Here is a 13,944-nt window from a genome sequence, read left to right as displayed (position 1 = left end):
ACTCTATTCCTGATCTTCTTGGTTTCAGAGATAATAAATTTCTTAATATTAAAAGATAATCCCCTACAATACTAAATAAATTGACTTTAAGGATCATAAATATACTTTAAAAATATACAGTGTATTTAGAATATCTTATTCTAAATCCATCTAATGTTATTTTAAAAATGAAATAATGAAACAGCTAAATATTTATTTTAATATCAACCAACATAATATCAACCAACATTTAACACCAGTGGAATTAATATGGGATTTCTATTTCATCTATAGGGAATTTCAGGACACCTACAGAACTTAAAAGTGTTTTGCATAACATGTTCCTGTGAGTATGTTAACTAACCAGAATTTTTTTTTAAAGATTTTATTTATTTATTTGAGAGATTTATTTGAGAGATAGCACAAGCAGTGGGGAGGGGCAGAGGGAGACGGAGAAGCAGACTCCCAGCTGAGGAGGGAGCCCTATGCGGAACTCGATCCCAGGACCCCAAGATCGTGACCTGAGCTGAAGGCAGATGCTTAACTGACTGAGCCACCCAGGCGCCCAACTAACTGGAATTTAAGTAAAAACTTAAAAAAAAGAGAAATTTCCCTGTGAGACCAAGTGTAAATGCAGTAATCTGAGAATTAACTTACCCTCAGTTTTCTTTGGGTCATGGCTGTTTCAAGGGCCATTTCTCTTAAGGGATCCCTGCTGATGTCAAGCATAGAGGCTTTGATTGTGTCTCCCGGATACAGGCTCAGCCGAGACTGTCTAAGGGCCATTCTGGCTTGCAGCTGCATCATTTCTTCTTCTTGCCGTTTTAGCATAATCTCTTGATTAACTACATTGCCTTCAAGGGGTGTTTCATATTGTCTACTGTATAGAAATGAGACGAAAACAATTACTTTAACCTAATCAAGAAAGAAAAACAGGTTAAGTAAGGTATCAAGAATTTCAACAATTTTTATTTTGTCTTCTGAGAAGAACTGTTGCAGTAACATTTCAATCCTACTTTTAAACTACTGATAATAGTACGCTGTCCCATTTCCACTGGATAGATCTACATGCTCCACCTCTTCTCTAAACATTCTAGCATCCTCTGAAAACTGCTTCCACTGCAGTTCTCTTCAGATGGGGCTGTTTATTCTTATAGTCCTGTACCACTGGGCCTGGAGATAGGATAGAGATTTCCCTTTTTTCTTTTTAAGATTTATTTATTTATTTGAGAGAGAGAGAAAGAGCAAGCACAAGCAGGAGGGCAGAGAGAGAGGGAGAGAGAATCTGAAGCAGACTCCGTGCTGAGCATGGAGCTGAGCATGGAGCTTGACGTGGGGCTAGATCTCACGATCCCAAGACCACAACCCTAGCCGAAACCTAGAGTTGGATGCTCAACTGACTTCGCCACCCAGGTGCCCCTAGATTTCTCTTCTTATTTCAGCTTCCAGACCATTGCTGACCTAGAATAGCTCCCAACTTCCCTGAAGTACATGCTATGAAATCACTTAATCCACTGCTCTGCTTTTGCTCTAGACATTTAATTATCCTATTGGTCAAGTCTCCCTTATTCATTAAAGATTTAAGTACCTGACTCAGTCCTTTCCTCTGTCAGTAATCCTGTCATCATTCAAGATGGTGTTATACGACTGAGGAGTCCTCCAACACTCTGCCGCCCTCCCCCCGCCCCCGGCCAGCCAGCCATCTACTCCCATGGTTATGCCGTCTATAAACAATAATTGCGCTACCTCGAAAATGTCCTATTTCTACCCTCCAATGGCTTCTCTATCTAATCTTATTTTTTTTAGCCCACTACCTCTAATATCGTTCTTGAAATAATTCATTGACTCCAGCACTTTCTCTATTACCCTTCTCTTGCCCTTACACTGCTTGAATTCCAAGGCCCATCATTAAAATCACTCCTTTGCAGACAATCTCAACTCTCATGAAACTGCAGAACCATGCTGATTGATCTCACTGGGCTCGCAGCACTATCTGGCAACTCATTTTCTTAGAGAACTATTTTATACCTTCTTCCTTCCCTTTTCTTTTCAAAGCTCAAATACTCTCTCCCTTGTTCTCTCTACTGACGATTTTTCCTCAGTTTTCTTGGTGAACTAAGAAGCAATCAGGAAATAACTTCCTCATCCTTCTACCACCAAATTTTCCAGATCTACATCCATATGTTTTTGTCTTCTTTTCGGTAACCACGATGGATCTCCTGCACCCTTACAGAGGCCTGATACCTCTCCTGGGCATGGAATTCCATCCCCTCTCCTACTACTCAGAGACTTTGCCCCTGCAGTTATCCCCTCACGTGCATCCATAATATCATACACTATGTTATTCTCACTAGCCTACAAACATGATATACTATTTCTTACTCAGAACAAAAAAAATCCTCCTTTGGTTGTACATCCCCTTTTGGACTCATCCCATTCTTTCCTTCTGTCTTTTAGAGCAAATCTCTTCAAACTGTCATTTAAGTTTTATCTCTACTTCATCTCCCACTCTCTTGGACTCAGACCAGTAGTTTTAGTCCCTACTATTCCACCAAAGCTGTTCACAAAAATGAGTGAACTCGTTGTTGTCAAAGCCAAAGGATAATTCTCAATTGTCACTTTATTTGACCTCTAAGCACCAAAAGACATAGTTGCTCAGTCCTTCCTACTCTTTTTGTTTTGTTTTGTGTCAGAGGTGGGGAGGGACAGAGGGAGAGGGAGAGAGAGAATCCTAAGCAGGCTCCACATGCAGCATGGCGCCTGAAATGGGGCTCAGTCTCATGACTCTGAGATCGTGACTTGAGCCGAAATCAAGAGCCAGACGCTTAAATGACTGAGCTACCCAGGTGTAGTCCTTCCATAGTCTTAAAACATTTCCCTTCTGGAAAACCATGCTCTTTTTATTTTCCTTCTACTTTACTGGCTTTTCCTTCTTGGTCTCTTTTGTTGGCACCTCCTTCATTTCTAATCTCCTAGTTTTAGACTACAATAGTGCTCAGACCTCCAGATTTCCCTAGTCTCCATATATACTCCATACCTACATGATCTTATCTAGTTACATGGCCTTAATTACTTTATATATGCCTATAATTCAGTCTCTCCTCTGAATTCTAATTTTATTTGCCTAGGTGAGTGTTCTACTTGGATGTTAATATGCATCTTTAGGCTAATATGTCTCAAATCAGATTCTTGATATTTTTTCCCCTTGTCCAACCTTTTCTCAATCATTCACCAGTTGCTTACAACGCAACTGGGAATCATTCTTGATTCCTCTATCCTACAAATCCCCTATCTGATTGAGCAGCAAATCCTGAAAGCACAACCTTGAAAATATCTATATCTGACTCTTCTCTATCACTAGCAATCTAATCTGGGCTATATCTATCCAAATGGATGTGGGGCTAGATCTCACTACGATTACTTCCAACAGGGCTTTTACTCTTGTAAACTGTTCTTCAAAACACAGAACAGAGTAATCCCATTAAATGTAAATTAGACCTATGTTTTCAAGCCACTCAATGGCTTCCCATCATACATCCAGATTGTTCACGTAAGCTTCTGAGGTATGACATGATTTGGATTCTGGTTACTACCCACTCTGCCTTTCTCTCATCCTGCTGCACCCACACTGTCCTTCCTGTATTGCTCTGACATGCAACACATCTCCCATAACTCAAGGCCTTTGCTCTTGTCATTCCTTTTGTTTGGAAGGAACCCCGTCTCCTGCTATATGCACAGTTCACCCCATCACTTAAAATAGTTTTCTATCCAAATATAATCCTTGGGAGAGGCCTCCTCTAATCACCCTACCTATGTATAAAAGAACTTGGACATCACAACCCTGCACTCTCTATCCCTTAAGCCTGCTTTTTCTCTCTCTTTTTTTTTTTTTTTACTGTCTTTTCCAATTAAAATTTTTATTATTGAAGTGTAGTTGATATACAATGGTATATTAGTTTCAGGTGAACAACATGGTGATATGACAATTCTGTATTACTCAATGCTTACCATGTTAAGTGTAGTCACCATACAAAGTTATTACAGTATTATTGACTATCTTCCCAATGCTGTACTTTCTATTTCCATGACTTACTTATTTTATAACTGGAAGACTGTACCTCTTAATCCCCTTCAGTTATTTCACTCCCTCCCCACTTTCACAATAGTTTGTTCTCTGTATTAGTAGGTCTGTTTCTGTTTTGTTTGTTCATTTGTTTTGTTTTTTAGATTCCACATATAAATGAAATCATATGGTATTTGTCTTTGACTTTTTTCACTTAGCATAATACCCTCTGGGTCCATCCATGTTGTTGCAAATGGCAAGATCTCATTCTTTTTTATGGCTGAGTAATATTCCAGGGTGTGTGTGTGTCTTCTTTATCCATTCATCTACTGATGGGCACTTGGGTTGCTTCCATATCTTGGCTACTGTAAATAGTGTTGTAGTAAACACAGAGGTGCAAATATGTTTTTAAATTGGTGTTTTCATTTCCTTTGGGTAAATATCCACTAGTGGAATTATTGGATCATATGGTATTTCTATTTTTAATTTTTGAGGAACCTCCATACTGTTTTCCACAGTGGTTGCACCACTTTACATTCCCACCAACTGTGCATGGGGATTCCTTTTTCTCCACATCCTCACCAACACTTGTTTCTTGTCTTCTTGATTTTAGGCATTCTGGCGGGTGTAAGGTGATACTGCATTGTGGTTTTGATTTGCATTTCCCTGATGATTAATGATGTTGAGCATCTTTTCATGTGCCTACTGGCCATCTGTATGTGTTCTTTGGAAAAATGTCTGTTCTGGTCCTCTGCCCATTTTTAAATTGGATCATCTGACTTTTTTTGGTGTTGAGTTGTATATAATTTCTTTATATATCTTGGATATGATCCCTTATCAGAAATACCACTTATATATATCTTCTCCCCATCAGTAGGTTGACTTTTCATTTTGTTGATCACTGTTTGCCTCTATGTGCACTCTCTATCCCCTTAGCCTGCTTTATTTTTCTTTAAAGCACCATCATTATCTGATGGTGCATTTACTTACTTGTTTTTTAATGGTTTACTGGCTATCTCTCAGCCCTAGAAATTCCTTTGAGGGACACTTTTTCTTGTTTTTTTTCATGACTCTATCTCCAGTACCTAAAAGTTCCCAGTACATGGTAGGTGCACAGCAATCATTTCTTGAGCAAATGACTGAATGTAATTTTATGGCTCTCTCACTTAATGGGGGGGGTCAAGGATAATAATAAGAACCTGAATCTATACATTTTAACTTGCACCTGTTGGTTTCATTAAATATATTAGCCTTCTTGTTCAAAGTTAAGTCGGAAAAATAGGCTACCTCCTCAAGCAGATAGGCACAGAAACAGTGGGAATTGTACTATGTATAAACTGTACTTCAAAAGTTAACACAGAAAAAACTTAGAGATGTTCTTTGGAAAACAGTTTTGAATATCCTTTTTGGTCACTGAAAGACACTTTTGATAACTCAGAATCAAAAAATTACTCATTCTGCTGTATCTGACTCATAATTTCCTGTTAATTTCCCCCCACCCCTTATGATACAAATCAACAGCACTGCCTGGATCTGTTTTTCCATTTCATTCTAGCTAAAGGGAATGGAAATTTTTATAAAGAAGCATGCAACATGTCTAAATACAGCACTATTTATAGATCTCACAAATATATGACCTAAAGAACAAAACAGGACCTCCTAATTGTGTGCCAGCATGCTAAGGATGTTATTAGAAACCTTTGTTCACATTCAGAAAATTCTGCACTTGAATAAGGAATTTAGAGTATTTTACTTAATGTGTTTGTCAGTGGGCAGAAAAAGGGGATGGGACTTGTCTAAAAGAAGTAGAGTTTAGCATCTTACATTAAATATAACATATACACAGATTTAACAACCTACTTTTCCTTGAAATATTTTTTTGTGTATGTCTTTATCTAATGGAGATGCTATGAATGCCACATTGAGTTTTTTTTTCCGCTTAAAGTGTGAAATAAAAGACAGTTTATCATTAGAACACGATTTAATGAACTAAAGTGACCTTAAAGTTAATGTCTCCTAGGGGCACCTGGGTGGCTCAGTGGTTAAGCGTCTGCCTTCGGCTCAGGTCGTGATCCCAGAGTCCTGAGATCAAGCCCCGCATCCGGCCCCCTGCTCCGCGGGAAGCCTGCTTCTCCCTTTCCCACTCCCCCTGCTTGTGTTCCCTCTCTCGCTGTCTCTCTCTCTGTCAAATAAATAAATAAAATCTTAAAATAAATAAATAAATAAAGTTAATGTCTCCTAAAAATAAAACTTGGAAACAGTTGAAACAAATATTCTCTTATAATCTTTTGAGGTAACTTATCAAGAAAATTGAAATAAGACTCACAAAATGATTTAATTTTATTTGGAGGAATATGTTCTTAACCAGCTGAGCCACCCAGGCGTCCCTTGGAGGAATATGTTCTTAAACAACTAACAAATGAACGATAAAATCAATTTTTAATGCATAAGCCCAATAATTCTCCAGTTGTCTTTACTCATGTTTTCATCAAGCTAAAGAGCATCATACAATTTATATAAAATTTCTCCAAATTAAATATATAGTGAGGAGTGACTCCCGCAATTCACCACAGTGCTGACTGCATTTCAATATTTGCTTCTTATTGCTGTTCATCACAAAATGCTTTTGTGTCTTTAAGAAAACTGTATAACATCAAACATAAACCTATCTTTGTCTCTTACCTCTTTGTTCAAAATTACCAAATCAGGGTTATCACCACAATGGGGTCCTAGTAATATAAAATCCTACTATGCAAATAAAATACTGCTTTAGGTAAATGAATACTATATTAGAGCTTTCCTCGGAGGAAATAAAGTATCATGGACTATTTTATTTTATTTTTTATTTTTTATTGTTATGTTAATCACCATACATTACATCATTAGTTTTTGATGTTCATGGACTATTTTAAAAGGCATAAGAGGAGAGAAAAAGACATAAATTTAATAAAAACTGCAATATTAAAAGGAATAACTTTAGTGCAATGTATTTAATTACTTGGAGTCTAAACCCTAGATAAACTGTCTGTTTTAATCACATGGATCACATGGCTACTGTTACCTGGTCTATTAATAGTTTACAGGTGTGAAACAGTGTCTGCCAGAATTAATTAGCTAGGGGCAAGTTTTTGTTAATCTCCAAATGATTCTTTTGTATATGGTGACACTTGAATTAAACAAATTAAGATATCAAATTTAAAAGGATTTCCATAGTTTGGGAGTAAATTCTGAAGCAACCTCTAGTTCTGTAATAACACATTACAAATTTCAAATAAATGTTTAACATTAACAATATGCTTTTATTCATGTAAGGGACTTGTGCACACAGGAAAAGGATACACATCAAAATATTCAGTATTGGCTCGACACTTTTCACTTTAAACAAAGTAAATCAATATATAGCTATAATACCACCATCCTAAGCACAGCACAAGAATTACCTAACACCTTATAAGAAAGCTGAATCTTTCAGTATGAAAATGAACTTGAAATAGCCCAAATTGGACTTTAAAAAAAAAAAAAAACAAGATAACCTCTTTTAAGCCAGTAAATATGTAGTGAATAATTAACTTTTTACATAATAGGTTACTTAGTAGTAACCTACTCATTATCCATTCAAAAAAATACTCCCTGAAAACCTGCTTGTTGAGCCTGTTCAACTTTTCAAGAGAAATTATTCTCTTAGAAATTAAGGCTTATTATCTTCTCACAGATGTTTGATGCCATCCCCTCAGAACTTCCTGTTAATACGTTATTTTATATACATATTGACAGTTTTAATTTCAAGCACAAACTATAAATAATCAGAGCCAATTCTAATTTTATTTATTTATTTATTTTTTAAAGATTTTATTTATTTATTTGACACACAGAGAGAGACACAGCGAGAGAGGGAACACAAGCAGGGGGAGTGGGAGAGGGAGAAGCAGGCTTCCCGCGGAGCAGGGAGCCCGATGCGAGGCTCGATCCCAGGACCCTGAGAGCATGACCTGAGCCAAAGGCAGATGCTCAACGACTGAGCCACCCAGGCGCCCCACCAGTTCTAATTTTAAAAGATTCCAATAACTCAAACTCAAACTACTACAATGTCTTTCACATAATTAAATGAATTTCCAAGAATTTAAAGAAGAGGTAAAGAAAAAAGGAAAATGGAGAAAAGAGAGAAAAGAGGATAATTTTGAAAACTTCTCCTTGATTCTAATAAAGAAAAACAAAACACCTGTCACTGGCAATATATTATTACTATTTTTTCATATCACATACCTTGGTCTCTGTGACTGGCCTTGACTTGGGTTTTCACCTACCCCTGGGAGACCATTGTTAGATTCAAACCTCTTGGAAGCTTCACTTTTTCGTACTAATTAAAGAATGAAAAAAGAAATAACAGCACAGGTGATAAAAATATGAAGTAGCCTTATTTAAAACTCAAACATTTAGCAGATACACTAAGGTAATTTTTACAAATCACATTTATACCATCAAATTAATGACATAATGTCATTAAACTCTTCAGGGATAAGTCATATTATTTTTAAAGACAATGAATTAATTCCTATTATGAAAATGACTACATTATTCTTTGATGAAACTATTAAGCTCCTATAATACTCTTAAAATGAGTAACCAGCAGCTTTTTATAATTTTTAAATTTAATATAGAATTATTCTTTTGACACCTTATATCTTAACACTACTGAAAAAGAAGGACATTCATGGTTTCTTAAAGACATTTTGGTTATCCAGATGCCTCTCACCTTGTCGGAAATCTGATTCAGAGGAAATGACAGATGGACTTTCACTGGAGGTACTAAAGATATCACTGTGGTAAGTTTTATATCTTCGAATTGGTTCTAAAAGGATTAAACAAAAACATTAGAAAGCAAATGCATTAACTGTTCCACACAAATCAAATATTACATTTACTCTTATGAGACTAGAACATTTTATATATTGCTTTAAATTTACCAATTGCTGGACGATATCCAAACAACGTGATTCCAATTTTGAGGCAGTCTGACATACTGGTTAAGAACCCGGACTCTGACACCAGATTATCTGGGCTTGAATCTCAGCTCACTACTTGCCAGCTGTGGGACACATTAGGAACTTTCCAGAAATGAAAATCTGAGCATAAAGTCTTCAGGATAAAATTTAAAGCCTCCTTAGCTTGGTATTCAAAGCCTTTAATAACCTGGTCTCCGACTACATTTATAGCAGTGGCTCTTAATATTGTGGAGTCACAGATTCATTTGTTAGAATTTGATGAAAACTACAGACCTCTCTCCACCCACTCCCCAAAACATAAAAAACGACAAACTTTTTAATATAAAAAAAAAAAAGATTGAATGAGTTATCTGAATCCTTGTGGCAGGGTGGAATGTCTGAGCATGATGTTAGTGGATAATAAGCCTGCAGAATGAGAGAGACTGATGTTGCAAATGATGGTGGGAAAAACTGATGAAAAAATGTGCTGAAGGAAACAGGAGATGGGAAAAAAAAAACCCAACATACATGCATAGTAATTTCAGCAAGGAGGAAGAACTTTTTCTTCTTAAGAAATGATGGACAAGGGAAAGAGTGAAGATACAGAAAGAATCCCAAGATACTCATTCAGAAGTTGCCTTACTCCTGGTAATAAAAAGTGCATCACTTCCTGAGAGCCAGTGGCCAGGAGCTTGAGAAGAGTAAAGAAATTCTGCTAAGAAGAATGTGATAAGAGTCAGTAAAAACCACATGAAAGCTTTTATATATCCATGAGAGCTTAGATTAGGCTAGAATGTATGAATTTTATTGGAACCAGTCAGAATGGTTTGGTGGTTTTTTCTTGGCACTAGAGAAACAAAACCATGGGAAACACTAGAACTTAGGTGGGGGAGACATGGGATGTATGATGGCACACAATGGATCTATGTGAGGGATTCTTTTTTACTAGTTTGCAAACTGGAGAACAGGAACTTTACAACATGAATTATTCCTTGTGCTGCAAGGTGTTCAGTAGAGATTGTTAAAAGAAAAAGGGATGAATAAACGAATGAGAGAGTCAAATGGCAACACAGGAACCAGGATTGTAGAACCAAGATGAACATGATGGGCTGGAAGAATGGGAAGATCATGCTGAGACAAGGAAGGAAAAATGGCCACTTGATGGAGAGGAAGTTGCACATTGTTCTTGTGGCAATGTTTACCTGGAGAAGTAGGCATGATACAGAAGACCTCTACTTTGTTCACCTTTGTACACATTGAACATGAGTATGAAATAATACCATAATTAATGGAAAGAGTTTTGGGATTGAAAATCCAAATATTTACTAGTACTTTAAAAAAATGATTCCATTCTACCACAAGCAAGTCTCATGGTAAATAAGATAATTAAAAAAAAAAAATTCTTCTGGTTTAAAATAAATGTGATTTGAAAAGATTTTAGAAGATATCAAACAATGGTTTTGTCTAGTTCTATTTAAATTTAATGAACAGTTAAATGGTTACTTAAGAAGAACTGCTATTTTCCAAGGGCACTGAAGAACTTTTTGTTATATTGTTATGGAACCGCCACGTTAAATTTTTGAGGGATTTTCCCAAAGTTAACTTGAACAAATTACAAACCTGGCATTGCAATGTACAGGACACGAAATAAAACCAACAAGGGCAAGGAGAGGACTCAAATGTACAGAGGCAATATGGTTTTTACCATACAAAGAAAAGTACAGACTTGCAATAAGACTATTTAGTAGACAGAGTAGAGAACTCAGTCACTTGGATGTTATGCCATGCAATAACAATTTCACACCCCACATTGAATGAATTTACTGTTTCTTCTTCTTTTTTTTTTTAAGATTATTTATTTATTTATTTGTCAGAGAGAGAGAGAGAGAATGCACAAGCAGGGGGGAGCGGCAGGCAGAGGGAGAAACAGGTTCCTCTCTGAGCAAGGAGCCCGATACAGAACTCGATCCCAAGACTCTTGAGCCAAAGGCAAATGCTTAACCAACTGAATGACCCATGTGTCCCATGAATTTACTGTTTCATAACTATTTCTGCCAGTGGCTGTAAGATAGTAAATAAATTTCAAGTTGAATTTCCATTCTTTGGTGGTGCTTCATAGTTGTTCTTGTATTATTTCATGAGTCCATGTTCCCTTTCCTTTTTTCAACTCTTGGGTTCCTTCTATGAGACAAATTAATGTAATATTCATTATCCCCTCTTAAAAGCATAACAATAAATCATTTTCCCTTAATGAACTGTTGGTCTATAAATGTTCTTAGTACCACACCTGCGGGGAGGGAGGGCACTGACTCATGATGCCTTATTGCTTTAGAGCCATGGGGCACTGGCACTCCAGAAACATGGACTGGATGACTAGCTTTGCAGCACTACTAGGGGATAGGAAGACTTCGAAGACCGGGGTAGGCGTAGGGAGTCTATGTTAACTAAACTGTGGGAATCTCTTTTGTAAGCTTCTTGCATTCTGAAATGTATCTTTTAAAATACTGTTAGCCATGTTCCTTTCATGTAGTGGCATGGCCAGATTAAAGTTCCCAGGCATTATTTACTACTCAGTCATGCTTACAAGAAAAGCTAGCCTTTGTAAGCATGGGCTTTCCATTTCTGAATTAAATAATAAATTTAACCATTTCAGGAATTATTATAAAATTCATTACAAACATAAAATTACTAAACATGTCCTTCACCATGAATGTATCTTGCATTAGTGTATATGGAGAGCCGTATTTTGCAGGCTTACAGATCAAGTGATCTCATGGGAACATTGCTTGGCTTTCTGAGATGACCTACTTAAAGGCATCCAGTAGACACCAACTAGTGCCAGAGCAGATTTCGTCCACTCTTCTCGTCTGCCAGAAGAAGGGTAGTCCCTAATTATCCATGAGGGGTCCTAACATTATAGACAACTTTTTTTTTTGAAGGATCCAGATACCACAGATATGTTTTCTATATATATTTAAATGTATACTATAAGCACCTTACATTTGGCCCAGATCCCAGGAATGTGGTATTAACTGAGTGATTAAAAAAGAGAGGAAAAAAACATTTTTATTATGAAAACTTCTACACAGAGACAAAAACAGAGAGCACAATATGTCCTCACATGCCCATCTTCCAGATCAATAGAAACTAGTGATTGTTATTTTAATTAAAAAGTGTCAGACTGGGGCGCCTGGGTGGCTCAGTCATTAAGCATCTGCCTTCGGCTCAGGTCATGATCCCAGGGTCCTGGGATCGAGCCCTGCATCAGGCTTCCTGCTCCGCGGGAAGCCTGCTTCTCCCTTTCCCACTCCCCTTGCTTGTGTTCCCTCTCTCGCTATGTATCTCTCTGTCAAATAAATAAATAAAATCTTTAAAAATAAAAAAAAGTGTCAGACTATTTTTTTAAACAAAGAAATGCTCCTAAGTATTTATAGTATACTACAAAGTTTTATAAAAACCAAAATTCTTGAATCATGTGAAATGGACCTATTAAGAATATTCAGATATGCACTTTATAAAATGCATATATGGCCATTTTCATTGCAATGTTAAAACTCTAAGAGCAAAATTTTAAGCTTTCACCATTATAATTGCAGAACTGTATTTGGCTTTTGTGGGATAAAATTAGATTCAATATCTAATTTGTTGAGTTGCAAATTTCTCAGTTAGTAAATATTTAAATGAAGCCTACCTTGTACAAATGAGTGTACCAGGGTCTATTTAGGGGCCATGATTATTCCTCATTTCACTAAACAATTTCCTTCTCTTTGATTTCCTACGAGTACTTAGTTTTTAGATGTGGAAAATGAAGTTGTAGGAAAGAATCTTAGTGTAGAAATAATGAATGCAAAAGAATAAATGAGAGAGTAAAATCAGCCTTGATACATGTCACCAGAAAAAGCAGCACCAAATTGGGTATATGTGAATATATGTATATAAACACAGAAAACACATAGGAATATATTCTCTCCAAAAAACATTTTGCAGAATAGCAGTGAGAGAATGAGAAGAATAGGATCTACAGAAGGATGGCTTAAAGAATTAACATTTGGAGTCTAGTTATAGAGATTCTGTAATCATACATACTCTGACAATTGGAGACATCTTTTCATTTCTAATTATATTACCATAATTAAGAGTATACTATTTTTGGTCAGAGTACAAGATATAAAAATCTGACAGATGTTTTGTTATTCTTTAACCTTAATCTGGTCCTTTAAATAAAAATCACTCCAACCCTAATATCCCATCGACTCCACTTATATAGTAACAATAAGAAGCAGGCTAGAGCATTTAGACATAAGTTCTTGACAGTCACAATTTCCACCACCACTTAACACTTTAAAATTTTTTGTTCACACTTAACACTTTAAACATATAAAGCTGTAGTATGTGATCATGAACACTATGCTTTTAATATTTAGGATATTATGAAGATTTACATGATATTCTGAACTTACGTAAAGCTATTTCAGATGAAACATTCAAATCTACAACCTTCCCATTAAAATGAAACTAAGCAAGCACAAACTGTAATCTAAAAACTAAAAACATCATTTACAAGCGACACATATTCAAGCTCCGACAAGTGACAGGCAGAAAGTGAGACTCAGACAACTGCAGCATCAGGAACTAAATAATTAAAAAAAAATTTTAAACTCTGCATTTTTAAGGTTACGGCTCTAGTGAAATATTTCAATTTTCGAATACACCAAAGAAACAAAAATAATAACATTATGTTTTCATGTATTAAGTGTTTTTCTCTGTGCTTTCTTATCAGGGGATTAATTTTTAGGGATTAAAGATTATTCCTTTTATATGTTCAGTAGAGTCTACTGTATTCTATGTTATACCATGCTACCTGCTACATGAACAGAACATATTCTAAAATCCCTTGAGAGCTAGACATGATCAATAAAA

At 36.2% G+C, this 13,944-nt stretch overlaps 1 protein-coding gene across 8 annotated transcripts in view; it reads right to left on the bottom strand.

Moving 5' to 3' along the window:
* PTPN13 (protein tyrosine phosphatase non-receptor type 13) overlaps positions 1-13,944 on the bottom strand; it is a 203,675-nt gene that overhangs the window by 79,307 nt on the left and 110,424 nt on the right. For all 8 annotated transcript variants that reach the window (XM_036096776.2, XM_036096777.2, XM_078068905.1 and 5 more), the window contains 3 exons: positions 8,796-8,891; positions 8,306-8,399; positions 637-859 (listed from right to left, as the gene is read on the bottom strand). In XM_036096776.2, the coding sequence (XP_035952669.1) occupies positions 637-859; positions 8,306-8,399; positions 8,796-8,891 (413 nt within the window). The remainder of the gene's footprint in view (positions 1-636; positions 860-8,305; positions 8,400-8,795; positions 8,892-13,944) is intronic.

Source organism: Halichoerus grypus, chromosome 3, assembly GCF_964656455.1.
Source record: "Halichoerus grypus chromosome 3, mHalGry1.hap1.1, whole genome shotgun sequence".
Taxonomy (NCBI): Eukaryota; Metazoa; Chordata; class Mammalia; order Carnivora; family Phocidae; genus Halichoerus; species Halichoerus grypus.
This window is presented reverse-complemented; position numbering and strand designations above follow the sequence as displayed.